We start from the raw sequence: 20,501 nt of genomic DNA, 5'->3' as shown, positions 1-20,501 counted from the left end.
AAATGAAAATATCATCATATAAATTTTAGTTAACAAAGTACTAGATCTTCATTATTACAAATACTGACTGAATTTTGCAAACCACATATAATACTGCAATTTTCAAGTGAAAATAGTGTATGGATGGAGATGACTATGGCAATAATGCAGAGAAGATTAACCCTCCTATAGAAACAATCATCAAATCTACTTCAGACATCTGAACCTATTCCACAAATGTGTTGGTAACATAATTAATATAGTTAACATAACTGCAATTAGAAATAAATTCTAAAATTGATTCTCCCTTGAAGCAAAAAGGTTTATATCATCTTCTGACTTAGTTAAGATAAAATAGCAATCCAATCTCAAATCCACAGTAACAGTTTAAATTTTTTTTTCGCAAGGGTCATTGTTTGCCATTATTGAAAGCAAAATAAAAAATTCTGTGGCCAAAGGAAAATGATTATATTTACAACTACATAAATGTACATGAAACATGAAAACATTATATTTAATTGGGCAGCTTGAACTTTTCTTCACTTATTTGCTTCATAACTGCTATATTATTTTAAAATATGCCATGAAACATCATTATTAAAGGCAGACTAAAAATCCCCAACAATTTATTTTTTCTGATTGTATGATCTTTTAACTAAGCTTAAAGTATAAGGAAGGTCTTTCAGCATTTTGTAAAGTAAAATTTGACCATATTGAGATCAAAGCAGCTCAACCACTCTGCCATTCTGAAAACATCAGTATAATGACCGAATAACATAACCATAAATGATATAATTTATAATTTCATATACTTAATTTTATAACAAAAATCATAGCAATTAAGCTATTATTTTGTGTTTTGTGTAGGGAAGTTTCTTTGTCATTGTTAAGTTGTATAAACTGCAATATTAAGTCTAGAAAGAAACCAACTAAATTTACATGTAGTGAATTTATTTCACAGCTCATTATAAAACATCGTGGTTATTTTTAAAGATAATTAATCCAAGGTCCGAATTACATAAACATTTCAAACTACCATTTGTTATCACTTGATAACATTTTTTATCAATTATACAATAATTATGGAAGGTGAAAACTGAATTGGAAGCACCATTTCAAGATTTCAATGAATATTCATGTTATATAAATAAAACTTTCATATTTTATATAATTAATCACTATGAAATAACAGGGAATTAGACATCTTGCTGTGAGAAGGATATAAATGATTTTTTCCCCTTGGATTCTTTGAATTTATGTAGAAAGTAAGATTTTTTAACTTATCCTAATTTGTATTCACAGTTGTTTTTTTACCTTTTAATTTGTTTTATTATTATTGTTTTAATATAATTTATTGTCAAACTGGCTTACATACAACACCCAGTGCTCGTCCTAACAAATGCCCTCTTCAATCAGGTTTTTGCTTTTCAAGGTAATTTGGTTTTCTCTGTAGAATGTTTATTATTGAGAACACATTCTAGCTTCAGAAAAAGTTGGGAGGACACTGATATTTTATGCTCATTTCAATGTTTTAGTTGACTCAAAGTTTGTTTGTTTGTTTTTCACTTTATGTATTTGCAATAATGCTCAGAAAAGTTGAGATTACCATGGGGCTGGCTCCTGGCTGGCTCAGTCAGTTAAGTGTCTGACTTCGGATCAGGTCATGATCTCATAGCTTGTGGATTCGAGCCCCACATGGGGCTCTCTGCTGACAGCTCAGAGCCTGGAGCCTGCTTTGGATTCTGTCTTTCTCTCTCGTTCTCTCTCTCTCTCTCTCTCTGCCCCTCCCCCATTCACACTCTGTCTCACTCTCTTTCAAAAAATAAACATAAAAAAAGAAAAAAGAAAAGTGAGATCACCACGTCTTGCCCCATATAAGGGAATTCTGTATATGATTATTTTTATTCTTCTTAAGCAGCTAAAGTCATTTATTTCAAATAACCACAAAATTATGATACAGTTAATAAAAAGTAGCTCTGAATGTCTCAACTACTTTCAGAACCTTAGATTCCCTAAGTGGAGATAGGTAGTAAGTACATCAAACAAGAGCATAGAACTCTGTGGTTCTAGAAAGGCGAACATATTTTTCTAAAAAGAAAATTTAAGGTTCAGCTGTGGTAGGGCATCTATATAAATAAAGGTTTTGGGGGCACCTGGTGGCTCAGTCAGTTAAGTGGCCTATTCTTCATTTTGGCTCAGGTCATGCTCTCACATTCATGAGATCGAGCCCTGTGTCAGGCTTTGCACTGAGAGCACGGAGTCTACTTGGGATTCTCTCTCTTCCTCTCTGCCCCTCACTCACTCATGCTCATGCTCTCTCTCTCAAAAAAAAAAAAAAAACAAAAACAAAAAAAAAAACAAAAACAAAAGCTGTTGAACTTCTTGGGGAAACACAGAACCAGAAACTTCAGAGTATACTGAACATATGCAGAACTAGTCTCTACTTCTAAACAAACTCCTCTTCCTATTGGATGCTAGGAAATGTAGTAACAAATTTGTAGTCAACTTCTAAAAGCATATGAGAATGTATCAAGATGCTTATTAGCTTATCCCTTCACTTTATTTTAGCTGCTTGCCCTAATTTTACCCCTTCACTTTATTTTAGCTGCTTGCCCTAATTTTACCAATGTCTCATCTTCCCTCTCTATTTAAAATATATTATATATTACTTGCTACATTGTATTTTTCACACCTGTATATATCTTTAGAAGCTACCACATGTCCATTTTGGATCAATGAAGACTATACCTGAAAATATAAATTAATTTCATTATCTCCCTTCTTAATTTATGATCAGACCTCTGGAACATAATATATTATTGGTTATTTATTTGTTATATTCTATCAAAAATCTGCCTCATTACCTTTTAAATACTAAATTAAAATGAATATTACTTGAAATGACAATTTAGGCACTGCTCCTATATGATAAAAGAGATTATATACATTCATAAAAATCATAATATGGTATTTCAGTATGGAATAAAAATATTTTTAGAACTCAGTGTTTTTTGGTGGTATTCAAGCACTAATTCCACCTGTAGTGGGTCCCATAACTTCCCATTTTGGTACCTGTGTGATCTTTCAGGGAAACGAGAAGAAACTTACCATTTCAGTAATTTAGTGTTTATTCAATTGGCCATTTATACTTTCATCCATTTGCTATCCTGCCTCATCATAAAAAATATGAAATTTTAGGTGAATAAAATGTGAGAACCACACATAGAAGTAAATTCAATTTAGATGAGCTGGTAATAACATTAAGGCTGATTAATAGCCAAGATTCTTGTTAGAAAGGTTTGATGACTTTCTTAACAGGAATCATCTGATTCCTATTTAAATATGTCAGTAGATTTAATGTGCAATCACCTTTCCACTTTCAATTTTATAAAAAACCAGTATTCTATTGAATGTTGTGTTAAAGTTTCTGTGGACAATGTGTCTAAATATTATGATACTTTTATAAATAAACAAAACAGAAAATAAAACATTAAATTTTACCCACTATTATTTAAAACTCTTCCACTCTGGTATCAAAGAGAAGAGTATAGATGGGTACAGCAGCCAAGTTTATTGTTTTTAAGCATATTTGCTAATGTCATACAGTGATTAAAAACTATATTTTCTCTGAATTACAGGAAGCAAATGAAAGCTAATTTTAGAGAACTCTCCATAATTTCTTGTACTTTTAAAGAAGTTTTATGTTTCTCTCCAAATTGTGAATTTAGTCACTAGTGTGGAATTGGTCTACTGACTTTACCAAAATCATTGCCCTCAAATTCAGTGCATCTCCATCTGAGTAATGACATAAATTAAGGGGTTATATGTCAATATATTCCTAAGGAAATGCCTTTAGTAACTCTTATTTATACATCTCAAGATTTTCACTTTACTTACTTATTTGGTATTTCCTTATTTTGTATTAGTAAATCAAGGAAATAACATAGAATCAGTGCCAAGGAAATAGGCCTTTACTACTTGGTTCTCTCACTTTCTGACAAAAAAGTGTCAGATGAGAAACTGAGATTTGAACCAGACAATGCCACAAAAATTTTACTAACTTACACAGTGATAAAAAAATGTTGACTTAAAATGAATACTGAATCTTTCTAAAGCATTTCCTTATTTTAATACACACATACACATTCTAGGTATAATAAGTGGTAAACACATCACAAAAGCATTAAAAGTTAAGCCATGCTGCATGCAATTTTAAATCCTGCCATGCACCTGTCTCAGTATATTCCATGGAAGGCTACATTATTTTCACAAACAGAAGACGGAAAATCGTAGGCATACAATATAAAACATAGGAAAATGGAATTTTTACTTGAGAAAATGAACCATATCCTTTCAAAATAAAATTCATATTTTTACTTATGCTCAGAGCATTGTGAAATAATGATTTCAACCTAGCTAGCCATGCTTCTAGAAAAGAACCTAAGTTAAGTGGGAATGTTAATGAATAGTTACTAGTACATTTTAAACTTTTTTAGTAATTTGGAACACAAGTCACCATGGAATAATATAATACTGATTTCTCTGTGCTATAAATCTCCAGTTCAGTATCCCGAATAAGTCTGGAAATTGACAGTGAAAACAAGCATAAGAAGCACAGTGAAGCGGAGCCATGCTCTTCACCCACGCACCTGGAGGAACTACTCCAATACCATCATCAACCTCATAATCTGAGATGTCACTATCACTGATTCGCTGAGATCCTGCACAACAGTAAGGCAAACAGATACCTCTGTGTCTTGTTGGTTTATGAAATGTTAAAGGACAGGGTCAAAAGAAATGTTTTTTAAAGCTACTTAACGTTACTACTAAATACTTCTGAACAAGAATAATACAAAGTAAATGCTGAGCTGATATAAAAAAAAAAAAGGTTTGTGATCCAAGGATAACATTTTCTCAGTATTTCCTCTTTAAATCATTTAAGACATAGAAGGACCGGAATTTCATACAAAATCAAAGTAAGATTTTGACTTTTCAAATTATTCTTTAAGTATATACACTGTTTTCTACCCAATTAGGTGCCCTCCTCTGCAGTTCAGGGTGGATGTGGCTGGGTGGAAAGGTTAAAAGACTTTCTTGGCTGGAGCTCTACTGAGCTCATATTATTAAAAAAGGCACCATGGCTCTTTATAAAACATTTATGTTTATCCTTCAAAATTAGCCATTATTCTGCATTAAACATTAGCTTTGAAAAAATGATTGATCAGAGAGGCACTAACATGAAAAATTCAATTATATGAGGAACACAATCAGGTTCTAGATTACCAAAATGAAGCTTCTAAGTTTCAGTTGATTCATTATTTACTCATAAATCAAAATTTAATGGATACATGCAGAAAAGAATACTGTTCTTCCCAATCACCAGATGAGTAACAACAAACATACTTTACAATGTGTTTTAAAAAATGTTTCTTATGAATAACAATGTTAAAAATACCCAGAAGCTATAAGGTTATCAAGAACCTTATATGTAGCAACTCATCAATAATAACAAAAATTACTTTATCAGTTAACCAATCAACAATTCAATCAGTACTGGGCAAAGAATGATTAATTCAGAGTTTTTAAACTCTCAGCTCTGGAATCCCTCTACTGTACTATCCATAATACTTGCATTAGGGAAATGTAGAAAATAGTTTTGCCAAGTCTTTTTGTATAAATAATTTTCCAGTATTTTGATGTCTAATAAACATTTGAAAAAATATCTTGAATGTTAATCTCTAATTTGGGTAACTAAAAATAACTTTAACCTACTTTGTAGTTTTTTGCTAGAGCTTTCTCCATGAATGTGTCGCCTTGGCATGAAAGGTGATGGCTGAGGCAGAGGTAGTGAAGATTCATCATGCGTCTGGAGTTTATACCAATGTGGCTCATCATCTAAAAGTGCTGTCTCCAATTCTATGAGGATCTGAAAGGGCAGTTCTTAAATTAAATCAAGCACCTTGACCAAAACATAATATAAAAGCTATCATAATTAATACATATCACAAAACTTCAATAAACATTTGGCTCGAATCTTTACAATATACATCACCTCTCCAAGAAATTCACTCTCTTCTTCTTGTACTCTTGGTTGATCCCACACAGTTATTTCTAACATCCGTTCTCTAAAATCTCTACGATGTACATGTGAATAGACAAATGTTTGATTCCATTTTGGTTCTAGTACTTTCTTTACTGTTTTAGTCCTCCTTTTGCTTTTATCACTGAAAAATAAGTATGTTTTGTAAATGAAAAAGCAAAATAAAGTATATGCTGCCATCTACTGTAGTGACATGTAATACCACTATGGGATTTTAACTATTTTTAATTCATAACTTTTAACATTAAGGTCTAAAAAGACCATAGAGTTTAATACTATTCTAATTTTAACTACAGTGTTAGCAGTAGTTATGATAATAGACATATATACACAAAGGTACATTCCAAATGATGTATAGCTATCCAAGACTAATAGATGTATAAACAAGGTAATAAAAAATTTTAAATTGGTAAATTATGTTTTTAAAAATACAAGGCTTGAGGGATTTTTTTTCAGGGAGAAAGTTTATTCCCTCATAGAAAATGATTTATTATACCTTAAAACTATATCACAGGTGCATGTGTATGTTCAAACTCATCAAAATGTTCACATTAATTATGTGCCATTTTTGGTATATCAATTTTACCAAATAAATAAAACTCTATCCCAGGAAACAACAGTCTACCTTTTATATTAGTAAGAATTTTTGCATATTTTTTTCCAAAATTATTCACTACCTTCTATCCGGAAGAAAATACATTTTCACATAGGGATTCCTGGGACGCCCATCTACTCTTGTCGGTAAATCTGTTGCTTGCAGAACATTTACAATCAGCTGGTGTCCCACTTTATCATACCACAGCTTTACCTAAGATCGATAAAGAAAATAATCATTTGCACAAGCCCTAAGATATTCTAATTCTACAAAAAATACTATTTTTGAAGAACTTTTATAATTATAAATACTATTTTTGAAAAGAATACGAATTTGAAAGCATAACCACTTACAATTTGACTTTTCTCTTTATGTATTTTAGACATGACTTACAACTGTCAAGCCTATAGTGTTATACTCTCTTAGATCATGTTATGAAAATAAAACTGATAAAAATTTTATTAAAAAGTAAGGGAAGAAAGGGATATTGAAATAATTATCCTTGTTTATAAACGCTAAGTGCCAGTGTTCAGTGATTATAAGTGACTTAATGACCTTATTGTGGCTACATGCATTTTGTAGCACCATATGTCACTGAAATAAAATGAGGCTTGATGAATAAACAATTTACCCAAGTGATCTGGAAGAGATCAGGAAACATATTTACTGTGGGTCCCCTTTACACCAGGTACTGTTGTTTCCTGTTATTTTTTTCATTTAATTTTCATAATTCACCTATTAAATGTTAATGTTCATGAGAGAAGGAGAAAAGAACAAGGAAGGCAGGAAGGTGCATTACATACCTTCAGCTAAGCGAAGGCCAAATAATATTTTTACTAAGATTTCATAATAGTTTGAATAAAGAAAAACGGGGGAATGGCACACTGAAATACTATTGTTGAGCTCCTAAACACCAGAACTTTAGCAGTCAATATATTTATAAATGACAGTAAACTGCCATTTATAAATGGCAGTAAACAGTGTTAACATTATTATTATTTTTTTTTAATTTAGAAGTTAGTTTTGGTTTTTTAGTTGAGTAAGAACTGTGAGAGAAAGTTGTCTAGTGGCAATATATATATGGAACATATTTAACAGTCACTATAAGAAAATAAACTAATTTAACATAGGATTGGTCTTTCATAGTGCAGGGCAGATTAAGGATTCAAACCTGATTCCATATGAACCCATATCTCTGATTTCAAGTAATACCAGAGATGTGTTTTTCAAAAACCCAAACGGATTTTCATCCCTCTTGAAATATAGGTGGAGTACTTCAGAGATTCACACACACAGAGATGGCAGGGCAGATAAAATAAACAGAAAGGGCTATTCAAAGATATCAATCTACTAAAAACGGAAGTTAAAACCAGGAATGGTTTTAAAAATAACATCAAGCTTATAGTTATCTTCTTTGTTTAATTAACGACAAGAGAAGTACAGCAAAAGCAGACTACAGAAATCCACACATTACCAAAGGAGAAAAAGTACACTATTTACAGAATAGTTTGAAGCAAGTTTTCTTTCAGTTATGAATATAAATGTCCTGTATTCTACCATAATCTACACAGATGTGGCATTTCATAATGGTTAGCCATCACTTCTGTACTCCAGCTTTCCTCACGTCACATGTAAAGCAACAGTAAGAAAAACTGTAGCTTTTTCAGAGTGATAATCAGAAATGAAGTGTTTCACTAAATGTCTCAAGAAAGTAAAAAGAATATTGAAAAACTTTTTTCAGACTCCAGACTCATAAGGTTAAATAAGTGGAACATGACTTTCTTAGTTTCTTATATCTTACCAACTGACCTTGGAAACTTGCACACAAAATATAATGGATATTTTATTTACTTATGTTGTCATTTATCATTGAATGTTTATAATAATGGGGTATACTGTAGGCACTCAATAAATATTTCCAAATAAATATATGGATAAAGGCTAATCTAATAACTTAATCAATACATGCAAAATTGCTGAAATAGATTATGGTGTTAGGTGACTACAAACATATCATAGGCTTCAAAGAAAGCCATGCATTTTTTTAAATTTTTTTTTTTTTTCCCAACGTTTATTTATTTTTGGGACAGAGAGAGACAGAGCATGAACGGGGGAGGGGCAGAGAGAGAGGGAGTCACAGAATCGGAAACAGAGAAAGCCATGCATTTTTAAGGACAGACTCAGAACAGTGAGCAAATCCTAATGGTCCCCAACATGTACAAAAAAATACATACAGAAAGTTGTCCTGGCAAGACTTGTGGGGCATCTTTTAGAGCTCCAGGACTTGTTGGAGAAATAACAGAAATGGAAGGTCTTTCCATCTTCTGAGATTCAAAGGAACTTGAACCTAAAATGAGAAAAAAAAATAATTTGAAGTAACATTTATAATATATGTGTAGGAATGTTTTTTATAAAATGTTAAATGCATCTGTTATTTGTATAAAACCATAATTCAATACCATCAATAACAGTGGAACATACTTCCAACTGGATAGTCACAGAAAATTATCATACTGTCTTCTTTGGTTAATTGCCTATTTTAAAAGTATTTATAATGATATAATCAAATATTATATTTATTTGCTTCAATTTATATTGATTTTCTACATTTCTGGAGGGTATCTGTACAGTTTAGATTCTTGCATAAACTCACATATGGGTGAAGGCTTCAGGCTTTACTGATAAGAAAGATGGTACCTGTTATTTTAATTATCTTGGCCAAAGAATCATCTATTATGAACTGTCCTTGCTGAAAGTAAAATGAATGGACATATAATATATGAGCCAAATCTAAGCCTAGAATTCACCACTTTTAAAATAAGATTTACCATCTATCTCAGTTTTGATCTTGAAATGTATCTTCTGTATGTCTGAGAATGCTGTCTCCAGTGACTCACCACAAGTGACCCACTTCACCTTTGTGTAGAGGAGGCTGGCTGTCCACTTAGCTACTCGGTGAGGCTTTCCTCCCCTCTTTTTTAAATGAGAGGTCTCTCTTCTCAGATCACTCTTAAAGTATACCTTGACACGATCCACAGTATAGAATGTCTATAGAATGCTATTACCCCAGCAAGTATAACCTTAAACCCACAGTCATTGAAAACTTAGCTTTACTGATAAAACATTCATGGAGCATTGCCGGAGGGTATGTCATCCACAGATTTTTTTTCTAAATACACACAAATTAAGTCTAAATTAAGCCGTGTAGCATCACTCTGTGCCCTGCAAAGACTTTAAGAAAGAGTTCTATAAAATTCTTTGTTATTACGCTTCTTTTATCAAGGATCCTTAGGATAATTTTTTCTTGGGTCTTAGTACAAGAACAGTATTGCTTCTAATAATCAGTCTGCTTTTAGTATTATATCGGTTTCATTTTTAAATAGTATTGACACTATAAATTATTTAATTAGTCCCATTTCCTTCTGTGTATTAGTTATCAGAAACTTCAAAACCAAATATGGGTTCATCTAGCAGGTATGCATGTTGGTAGGCATTTGATATACCTACCTAATCTTCAGCTCCTTGTTTACCCCAACCATATATTTTCTACCTCCTTGTAACAACGATCACTTGGATCACTTGATTTCCTCTTAAATAACCTTGTATTTTGTATTTTGTATTCCCATAAGATGGGGTCCATAATAACACTTGGTCATCAAGCCCAAGGTATTAAATTTAATACCAATCCATTGCAAAGTAAATATCTATCACTTCCACATTCTCACTGAAAACTTCATTACCAGTCTAGACTTTACTGCACACATTGTCATCTTCTATCACGTGGAGTGTCTTTAAAGGCTATGTAGATAATTCAACCCTTTAGCCTCACTGTCCCTTGATTCCCTTATATCCATTGAACTTTACCTCTACTCCACCTACTTACTTCCACAATCATACCTGACACTGTTACGCTGTTTTTAAATTATCTGTTAGCATGTATATTTCCTTCACTAGAAGCCTAGCTCATGAGACTGAGCTAATTACCAATCAGACTGAATAATCCAGTGTAACAATAAATTTTTACGTACAGCAAATAGAACTAGTACTGTTATATTAACTGAGCTTTGTGAGGGTTCTGACTATTTTGATGCAGAAGGTATACTGCCAGTAAAGATTTTTGTGTAACCATCACAAAAAAAAGGTGGGGGGGAGGTAAAAAAAGAAAAATCTTAAAATAGAACTTTGGGTTTCCAATGATTGTCATAGTTGTCAACTTCTGATATCATTAGAGATAACCTTAATATAGTAATACCAATTCATTTATATCAAATAATTAAAGCAAATGATAAATCTTTATTCTTTAATTTCATCCTATATATATCACAATAACAAATAAATCTTAAACTCACTGGACTCCAGTGGAGGATGGGAGCTCTCAGGGATCCGTGGAATATCACTAAAAGAAATTAGGGTATGGTGAAAATCCCATTAGCTAAGTTACCCTCCCTGAGGCAATCACAGCCACATGTATTTCAGTGGTGTGAACAATCCTTTTGGGTCTTTACAGGTGTGGAAATGGACAGGAGTTACTATTAAGGCAATTACTAATATGCATGATTGTCAAACATCACACACACACACACACACACAAACTGCAATAAAAATAAGTTTTTATATATTTAACAGCAAAACACTTCAACATGACAACAATCAGACTAATATTGTGGCTAAAACTACCACAATATTTTTACTACCAAAACAGTAGGTTTTGGAAATAAAAAATGTTAAAGGTAATATTTTATTTCAATTCTAGAAAATCAAAATGACACATTTTACTAATCAGTAATATGCTTTACAAACACATCTGAAAGAGTTTACTGAATGAAAGGGATGAAAACATTTCTTGATAATAAAATAATATGGTGAATATCATGGGCAAAGTTAATAAAATGAAAAGGATGAATTGCTTCGGAAAATAAAAATGGTTCAAGCTTGCAACAAAAAAGCTAAAATATTTTATATATGTGAATATATAATTCATATACACATATATAACCCTATATAGAGATTTGTATCTCTATACTGAAGTTAGCTAAATATATGGCCATTTACTGTATGATTAGAAAGTGACTTGTGAGAACACCCACTCCTGTCACACTCACAAATTACTCTGAATAAATGTTTAATTATAACCTCAGCTTAATCCATTATCCACTGTGACCTTAAGAACCCTGGACCAGCTTGTTTTGGGAAGTATGCTGCATAGAACTACTTTACCTCTGGTTTTTCAAAGATAGTTTAGTATCAATTTAAGGAGATTAACAATATGTAAGTATTAACATGACATATTAAAGCAGACTGGAGTTAGTACCAACAGAATTATTAGAATAATGTTAGAATATCATTTAAGCATTTCTAACCACTTACCTGTGACCTAACTTCACTTTGATTTTGATTTTTCTTTGGACTATTGTGTGTGTGTCGGCAGGGGTAGAGCGGAGGGACAGAAACAAAAACAGTTTTCTCTGATTATTTTCTGGACTCATTTTCACTTTTTGTGCAAAGTAATTTTCATAACCACCTATAGTTTATACTTCTTACAAAGATAATACATCCTGTGTTATGTATTTTATAAATACATTTTATACGTATTTTTATAACTAGTAATTTGTATAATGTAAGTATTTAGTATGATAATTAAGAGACTAATTTGCAATACTTAAGACAACGACTATTTGAAGAAACCAACTATTTCTCTTCTGCTACCGTTTTCTAAATTTATCTAGGCAAATAAAAGTAAATTTTTAAAAAGAAACATAGAAGCAATAAATTTTTAGATAGTACAACTTCTCTGAAAACCAGCCTCAAAGTCAATTATGAAAATTAGAATTTGGAATCCTAAAACCAGGTACAAGCTTAGGATTTGTATATGTCTGAAAGATTGTGGAGAAGTTGTAAAAAAATTTTAAAGTGATTTTGAATCAAAATATAATAATGTTAATTGCTTCAGTAATATTTTCAGGAATAAATTTCCACATTTACAAACATGTCTTCTTAATTAGTTCTACAAGAAAGGTGACAGAATAGTTCTAATACCAATTGTAAGTATAAATGCCAAGAATGTTATATTTGGTAGGCTAGCAAAAATGGTTCTTACCTCAAGATGGCAGATATTTCTTAGACCATGTATGATTCGCAGAATTACTATGCCACTAAACTGTGAATAAATTTATATTCACAGTTTAGTGAATTTTAAATTATAGAACTTTAAATTTCTGCTTTAAATTATAGAACTACATTAAACATAATTATTAAATTATGCTGCTTTAAATTATAGAACTACATTAAACATAATTATTAAATATAGCTAGAATTATTCTTCTAGGATTCTAATAATTTCTCTATTAACTGGAAAGTTGATGCCAGATTTGATTTTTAAGTATAATCTTTGCATTCCATATTTCCTACAATTTAGGGTTTGGCTACGCAAATTATGACTTTTTAAATTATTTTCATACAAAGGTAACAATCATGAAAATGTTATTCCAGTCCACTTTAATTGTCTGTTAGTTTTTTTAAAAGTTACCATAAATCAATATTTTAGCTGATTACTTTTAAACTACTACATATCTGAAAGTATTTGGCAATGTGTACAATACTTGATTTTAAATTATTTTTTGAAACTTTTGATTCATTTTCCAATTTACTTACCTCTTTTCCAGCTCATATTAACCTGAGCACTAGAACACATGTCATGTAAAACTAGCATAAATTATAAAGTGTTGCTATTTAAAAAAATTTTGCATGGAAATGTACAATACTTTTGCAAATGTCTTCAATGTTTACTCTTAATAATCACCACTTAAAATTATTTATAATCTTGCTTTTATTTTAGAGTTTATATATATTAATATTATTCTTTGAAATACGTGATCATCTGTTTTCAGTCCTTTGAAAAATAGGATAATTATATTTTTTTCTATGTTTTGCATTGACATATATGCATGAAGACAACAAAAATTAAAGGCTATTACTTTTTCAACATAAGTCCTGAATTAATGGCTCTATAATATTTTAGAGAATGGGGAAAAAAAAGAGGGATTTATTTTCAAAAATATATTCAAACATTAAGGCAACTATCAGGAGATATTTCAATATGTCTTACAAAAAAAATTACAGACTGGCAAAAAGAATATTCTGGACTTTTGGGTTAGCCAGGAAATCTAACAATGTGGGGGACCGTACACACAGATTAAAAAAAAATTCCCATTGGCTATAGAGAATTAAATTATGCTAAAAACTGAAGTTTAAAAAATATTATACCAATTATTATGACCAATTTTTTAAAAAGTTAAAATATTTCACACTCGCTTGATTTTAAACAAAAGTTGGCACTACCCATGGGTAAAAATATAGAAAAAAAATACTCTCTTCTTAGTAAAATAATAAAAAGTTCATGTAGACATGAAACAATTACTGTTTTAAATGTCATAAGAAGATGAGTTGTTAGTGACTCCCTTTAAGGAAATACTACTAAGTTAAATTACTAAAAATAGGTCTGCCATTAAAACAAAATATTTTTAGTTTATATTTCACTTCTGAAAATATATAACAATATTTTTTGATACTACAGTTGTTAAATTGTGGAGCTTCTAAAATGTAGTAAAGAAAATTCAGTATTCAAGTTTAAAATATTAAGAAATTTAAAAAATATAAAGTGTATGCCCATAATTGAAGAAAAACTATCCATGTTATTAACATGTACTGTATGAATGTATAAACTTCTTTTTAAAACCCTGCTAATACATGTAATTTACTAAACTTAAGAAGTAAGTTTTTTTAGCCTTACCCAATAGGCCTTGAAACAATAATTTCAACTTGAGGTTCTGATTTTGATTCTAAAATAATGTTGTAAACTTCTTCATTTGTAGCTCCCGGCAGGGGTTTACCATTCCATTCTAGAACTTCATCCCCTTGAATTTAAAAAAAAGGGTATTTTTTTACCTTATATATTCTGTTTATTTTTCTTATCTTTTCTCTTTTTTTAACAAAGAAATGCAAAACATATACAAATAGTTTGTCTAGGCTCTGCTCTCAAAAGCAAATTGACTGACATATAATGTCAGCTAAATGGTTCTTCTAAACACTTTTTTCTTTTCTTTCTTTTTTTTCTTTTTCTTTCCCCCATAGAATATTACTGGTCACAGGAAACAGTACAATACAAAGCTACCTTTATCTTTTGAAATATACCAGAAATAATATAAAAAATAATCTCATGCTATGGGATGGAATTAGCACAGCCTATTTGGAAACATTAAAAAATAATAATTAGCAGCATGTCCTCCATATAATAAATGCAGGCAGCTCTATATGTGAAAGATTCTTATTTAACTCTGGATAAAGTCCTTTATTTTTGGTTGAAATAGCAATTAACATTTATTAGCATGAATTTTCCAATTATAAGTCATGCTTCATTGTCTTCACCAGACGCACAACAGAATAAAAATGCATGAAAGGATTTGAATTCATACCCACAGGGCAACGCAGGTAGCTATGGAAAAGTTACAAAGCAAGCAGATGTAAAACTGTTGCATGACAGTTAACCCACTTCCAGATGTTCATAACACACACATTCTATACATAATATATATTGTGAGCATTAAAGTAAAATTAGAAAATATTTTTAAAATATTTGAAAATAATAAAAAATTAATACAATACTCATTCATTTGTTAAATACTCTAAGAATCCAGGAGAATAATATAACATTAAAATAAATGAGCTAATAATTTATTGTTGATATTTTAACTAGGGAATTTACCATAGATCATTTGGGAAAAACTGTTTATTTTCATGAATATTTAGAGCAGTTTTAGATCCCAAATGTTTCTCTCCTTCAATTCACAACAGCAGACTCAGCTGAAATACCCCAACCTCAATGGTACTTTAAGGTGTCTTAATTTAATTGTTTCTGCTCATCTTATTCTCAGTACCTGTAATGATTTAGTAGCTAACATATGCTGAATTGATAGATCAATATAATTTATATAAATATATATACATATAATGAAAGATAAATATGTGATATATATATGAAAGATAACTGTAAACATGAGATGTTTCAGTTTGTAGGTATATATATAGGCAAGAGAACTGTAAACAGATGTTTTCAGTTTGTTTTTTTAAAGTAGCTGGGGCGCCTGGGTGGTGCAGTCAGTTAAGCGTCCGACTTCAGCCAGGTCACGATCTCGCGGTCCGTGAGTTCGAGCCCCGTGTCAGGCTCTGGGCTGATGGCTCGGAGCCTGGAGCCTGTTTCCGATTCTGTGTCTCCCTCTCTCTCTGCCCCTCCCCCATTCATGCTCTGTCTCTCTCTGTCCCAAGAAGTAAATAAAAACGTTGAAAAAAAAAATTAAAGTAGAAAATTTTTGTTTTGCTAGGACTATTTTAAAGTATTTTTTCCCAAATGTTTGCTTACTCAAAAATGAAAACTAAATATTTGAAAAGCATATAATGCTGCTTTGGTTTGGTAAAAGAGTATGGTTAATATTAATAGTTAAGGGACTTATAATTGTTTGACCTAAGAAGTTACACAGCAAGGTGTTTTACATAGGCAATGAATACACTTCAGTGTTAAAAAAAAGAAATAAAATATAATTACAAATTTAAAATATATTCAGTTTGACCAAGAAAAAAAATAAAGTTTACATCATGTGAATATTGTATGTTTATGTGTATGTGTGTATGTATGTATGTGTGTATGAAAAAAATACTTTCCGAAACAATATTTACCCTGATATCTCCAATTCTATCATGTTCCATTTCATTTTTTTTAACTGATGGATGTAAACCATTAAAGTGACTATACAGTAATGAGTTGCAGTCAACATTTTCAAAAGCACTGAATTATAAAAATTCTCCCCTTTATAGACAGCAATCAGAAGCATAACTGTTAATATCTTAACTTAATACATGTATTTATTTACAAATCAAAATATCTTAAACTAGAAGGTGGTGTCTTTAACAATATTTATTTTTATACAGATAATCTCTTCAGGCAGAGATGCAGATTATGATGATGCAAATAAAAGAGATTTCCTCTGTCATTGGTGGGGGAGACATACAGGAATTAATATCTTTACTAAAATGTTATACACAATGATAGGAGTTCATCTGAGGAAGAGAAAGAGAGCCAGGTAGTGCTAGGGAGATAGTACTTAGGTATTGTTCCAGGTGAGATATTAGGAAACACTTTACAATTAAGGCAACTTTAGATGAGTTTTGAAGGATGGAAAGGACTTCAACAGGTAGAGCACAAGAGCAAAAAAGCAACCAGATAAACAAGAGGCATGGACCAGGTCTAATAGGTGGAAAGCTTGCCAGGGACCTATAGGCACACTGCCATGGCTAACAGGTAAAGTGGATGGTAATTGAAGTGGCTGGAATGGTTAGTAGAGGACAGAACTACAGAGCTTTGACTTAAGCAGATGATGACTGGAGACTGTGAAGACTTTTAATAAGGAGCACATCAGTGTCAACCTTGTTTTTGATAATTAAACCAAGTAGTGGTATAGTGCATGGACTTAAGGGGAAGAAACAGTACAGAAAGCTATGGCAAGATTAAAGCAAGATTGCAAATGCTGAACAAAGGTCACATTACTAAAAAAGCACAGCACTGTACAGCCAGTGATGATTATATGCAAATAGAAGGAAGACTGTTCCTAAATTATAATGTAAATCAAACAGAATATATGATCTAATTTATTAAAATACTTCTTTCAAATGCATCAATTGCTTTTAGTGAAAACTCCACTTCTTTGTTTTACAGCTATCTAAGCTGAGCTTTTAACATTTTACATTTAAGTTTCTCAGGCTCTAGGCACATAAGGATGTTAAAAAATGAAATTAATCACTAAGGGATATTTTATATAGAAAAACCCTTCACTGACTTTATTAGGTGATCCTCTATTAAAATACAAAGACAAAATCAAAAACCATTATGTTTATAATCTGATCTGCAAATTCAGATTTCTGTAGTTACATTAGAGCATTACATTAACTCAAGGGATTCTTATACTTTCTAAAAAAGAGATTCATAAACTTTCTAAGGCATGCTTCTCAGTCTTTAAATAAGCAAAGGCTCAGTTTACTGACATAGTCACACCTGATTATTTTCTTATTAAATCATAACTAGCCCTTGATAAAAAAAAAAAAACAACAGCGTACTGTACCTCTACACATCTTCAAAGCTGTATATATTGCAGATGAAGAAAAACCTCTGATTTGGATTTTCTCCCTATACAACACCTGCATAGGAAGTCTCTATTAAAGAAAAAACCTAAATGATTTTGAACTGATATCCTGGTAATCAACTACAACAAAAATATCTTTAACGGTTATAGAACACTTTTCTCAAGGTCTCAGTAATTACAATGTTAAGGTATAAAAACTGAAAACAGCCTAGAAATGTTCTCTTTCTTTGTGCTACGGGTTATTAATCCTCAATTCTGTAGTTCAGCTTTCTCTGTTTTCTTTGTAATTGTCTTTCAAATGCGTAGGCAGACACTCCAACCAAAAGATTTCTACAAAACCATGAAGTAAACTGGGAAAAATACGTTAATATGATTTTAACTAAAATGAAGGGTAAATAAAAAAAACCAGATTTTAAAGGGTGTTGCTACTGAATATGGTACATGTGAATATATTAAATGATTTTATCATATTACGTTAAGGTTACAGAGTAACATAATGTAAGTTTCCAAATACCAAGAAGTAGCACATCTGCATGAGTATAATACATGTCACAATAAAATTAACAAATATTTTATTATGTAATCTGTGTAAGAAATGTGACTATGGTTGTATTTTACTAAAAACACTGCTACTGGTAAGTGTTTTGGGACCACTATGGAAAACTTTAGTAATTATAATAGTTTAAAATATAAAAAATTAATTAGTGATATTATTTTTTCTACAAGGCTAAATTGTTTTGGTTTTTGTAGCAAAATTATAAAGTCATCTACAAAAATTTGTAATCCTGCAGCATTTTGCATCTATTTACTTTTACATGAATAATAAAAGATTCCTAATCTTACTCTCTCCAAACTGCCATTGATGCATAGTTACCTATAATTGCAGTAAATACCCACGCCAGGGGAAAAAATCTTCACCCATGCACTAAAATTAGTTATTTATTTAATTGACTTATTTGTAACTTACCCCACATTGAAAACCACCAACTCATGCAAAAAGTACACATTGTTTAAATGTTAAAAAGAAACTTTACCTGCTCGTAAGTGTCCAACTACATCTGCAAGGCTACCCTTCTTTACTTTGGTGATGAAGGCACCAAGGCGTCCTAAGTCAGTCATTTTTCCTCCAACAACCTGAATAATCATAAATTTATAAGTTCCCAAGATTCATATTAAAATATAAGTTTATTACTTTTAGGAATTAATCATACAGTCTTTTACAATGTATTTAGGATTGAGTGTAGGCACATTAATAAAGTGAAACATATTTTTGATTAAAGGAGTGGCAGTATACTTTTAAAAAGAAAACATCTCATTATATTTTAGATGATCATGTGTCCCAAGAAAGTTCATGTCCTGATTACTTACACTGACCTAACAACACAACGGCACCAAAAGTAGTGTTTATCCTTAGAAGACAAGTGCGAGGTCTTTCCTACTTACAGAAGTGTGTGACACAGTTTACATTAGGGTTCATTTTTCTTTATCCTCCAAGTTCATGCCTCCTATTAGAATTAAAGTTCTATATGCACATCATGCCCCATTGTCACATCAGATCTTTATCCCTTCTGTATACCTTTAAGTAGGATATAGGTCTAAGACATAAAGACTATGGATTCAAACCAAGAATAGGCCACTTCTGGGAAGCAATTTACCATGGCACAATGAGTAATAGCCTAAGTTTATCTCTGCTACTGACCGTCTGAAAAGACTTCACCTGAAATACATATTCTAATCTAACTCCTAAAGTCTGGGTTATATTACTGAATATTTAACACTTTCACCTGGCTTTTCCACTGTAACTAAAACTAAATACATCAGAAAGTTTCTAAGTTTAATTTCTCCCAATGCAGTCACCAAGTGTGTATAAATAAAGGTGCAACACATGTTCTCAAAGGCTGAGGCTGATCCACCATACTTTGGGATATGCCCATTAATGGAGGCGATCAGAATTATTTCATAGCAAGAGAAATAAATGTTAATAATGAATAAGGTGGTACTATTAAGTGCATTAACTGAAGAAAAGTTTTAGTTGGATTAATAGTCAATGGTTTTGAAGAGGTCAAATTATCACACGACTGTAATATATCTTAGCAAATAATTTTAAAGCCCATCTTTGATTGTTTCTCTGTTTCTGAAAGCAAATAAAACTATGTGATTTAGCACATATACACATACACACACAAATAAGACAAAATGTGCATATATATTTTTCCTCTAATAAAATATAATCTTTTGCAATTTGTTAGTTTTTCTTTATATCTGTTGGATGTCAGTTAATATTTTTAAAAGACACATTTTACTCTTTTGATATTACGATAAAGTCTATTGTACTTAGGAAACAATTTCTTTAATGATGTTTTACGTTGTTTGTCAAGATAAAATAAAATTATGCAGTCCACATAATCTAACTTTACTACCATCCATTAAAACCTTCTTAATGTAAAAATCATCCTTGAACTTCATACTGAGAGAAAAATTCTTTATTTTCCTATACTTCATGGCAGTTTCCTAACACATTTGTAAGCCATATTATAAAATGATTTTGAAATGTTAATCCAGATAAAAATACTGTATCTGTCATAAGACATCAATATATGAAGAAGATACGTTCACTAGGTGAACTGTATTTTGGAGA

At 31.1% G+C, this 20,501-nt stretch overlaps 1 protein-coding gene across 2 annotated transcripts in view; it reads right to left on the bottom strand.

Moving 5' to 3' along the window:
* The window catches only part of LOC125166161 (regulating synaptic membrane exocytosis protein 1), a 286,570-nt gene that overhangs the window by 152,559 nt on the left and 113,510 nt on the right, over nt 1-20,501 (bottom strand). For both annotated transcript variants that reach the window (XM_047859903.1, XM_047859907.1), the window contains 7 exons: nt 18,898-18,997; nt 14,464-14,587; nt 11,024-11,070; nt 8,909-9,021; nt 6,757-6,887; nt 6,032-6,203; nt 5,752-5,905 (listed from right to left, as the gene is read on the bottom strand). In XM_047859903.1, the coding sequence (XP_047715859.1) occupies nt 5,752-5,905; nt 6,032-6,203; nt 6,757-6,887; nt 8,909-9,021; nt 11,024-11,070; nt 14,464-14,587; nt 18,898-18,997 (841 nt within the window). The remainder of the gene's footprint in view (nt 1-5,751; nt 5,906-6,031; nt 6,204-6,756; nt 6,888-8,908; nt 9,022-11,023; nt 11,071-14,463; nt 14,588-18,897; nt 18,998-20,501) is intronic.

This window comes from Prionailurus viverrinus, chromosome B2, assembly GCF_022837055.1.
Source record: "Prionailurus viverrinus isolate Anna chromosome B2, UM_Priviv_1.0, whole genome shotgun sequence".
NCBI lineage: Eukaryota > Metazoa > Chordata > Mammalia > Carnivora > Felidae > Prionailurus > Prionailurus viverrinus.
Note: the sequence above shows the minus strand (reverse complement) of the source record. Positions and strands in the feature narration are given on the sequence as shown.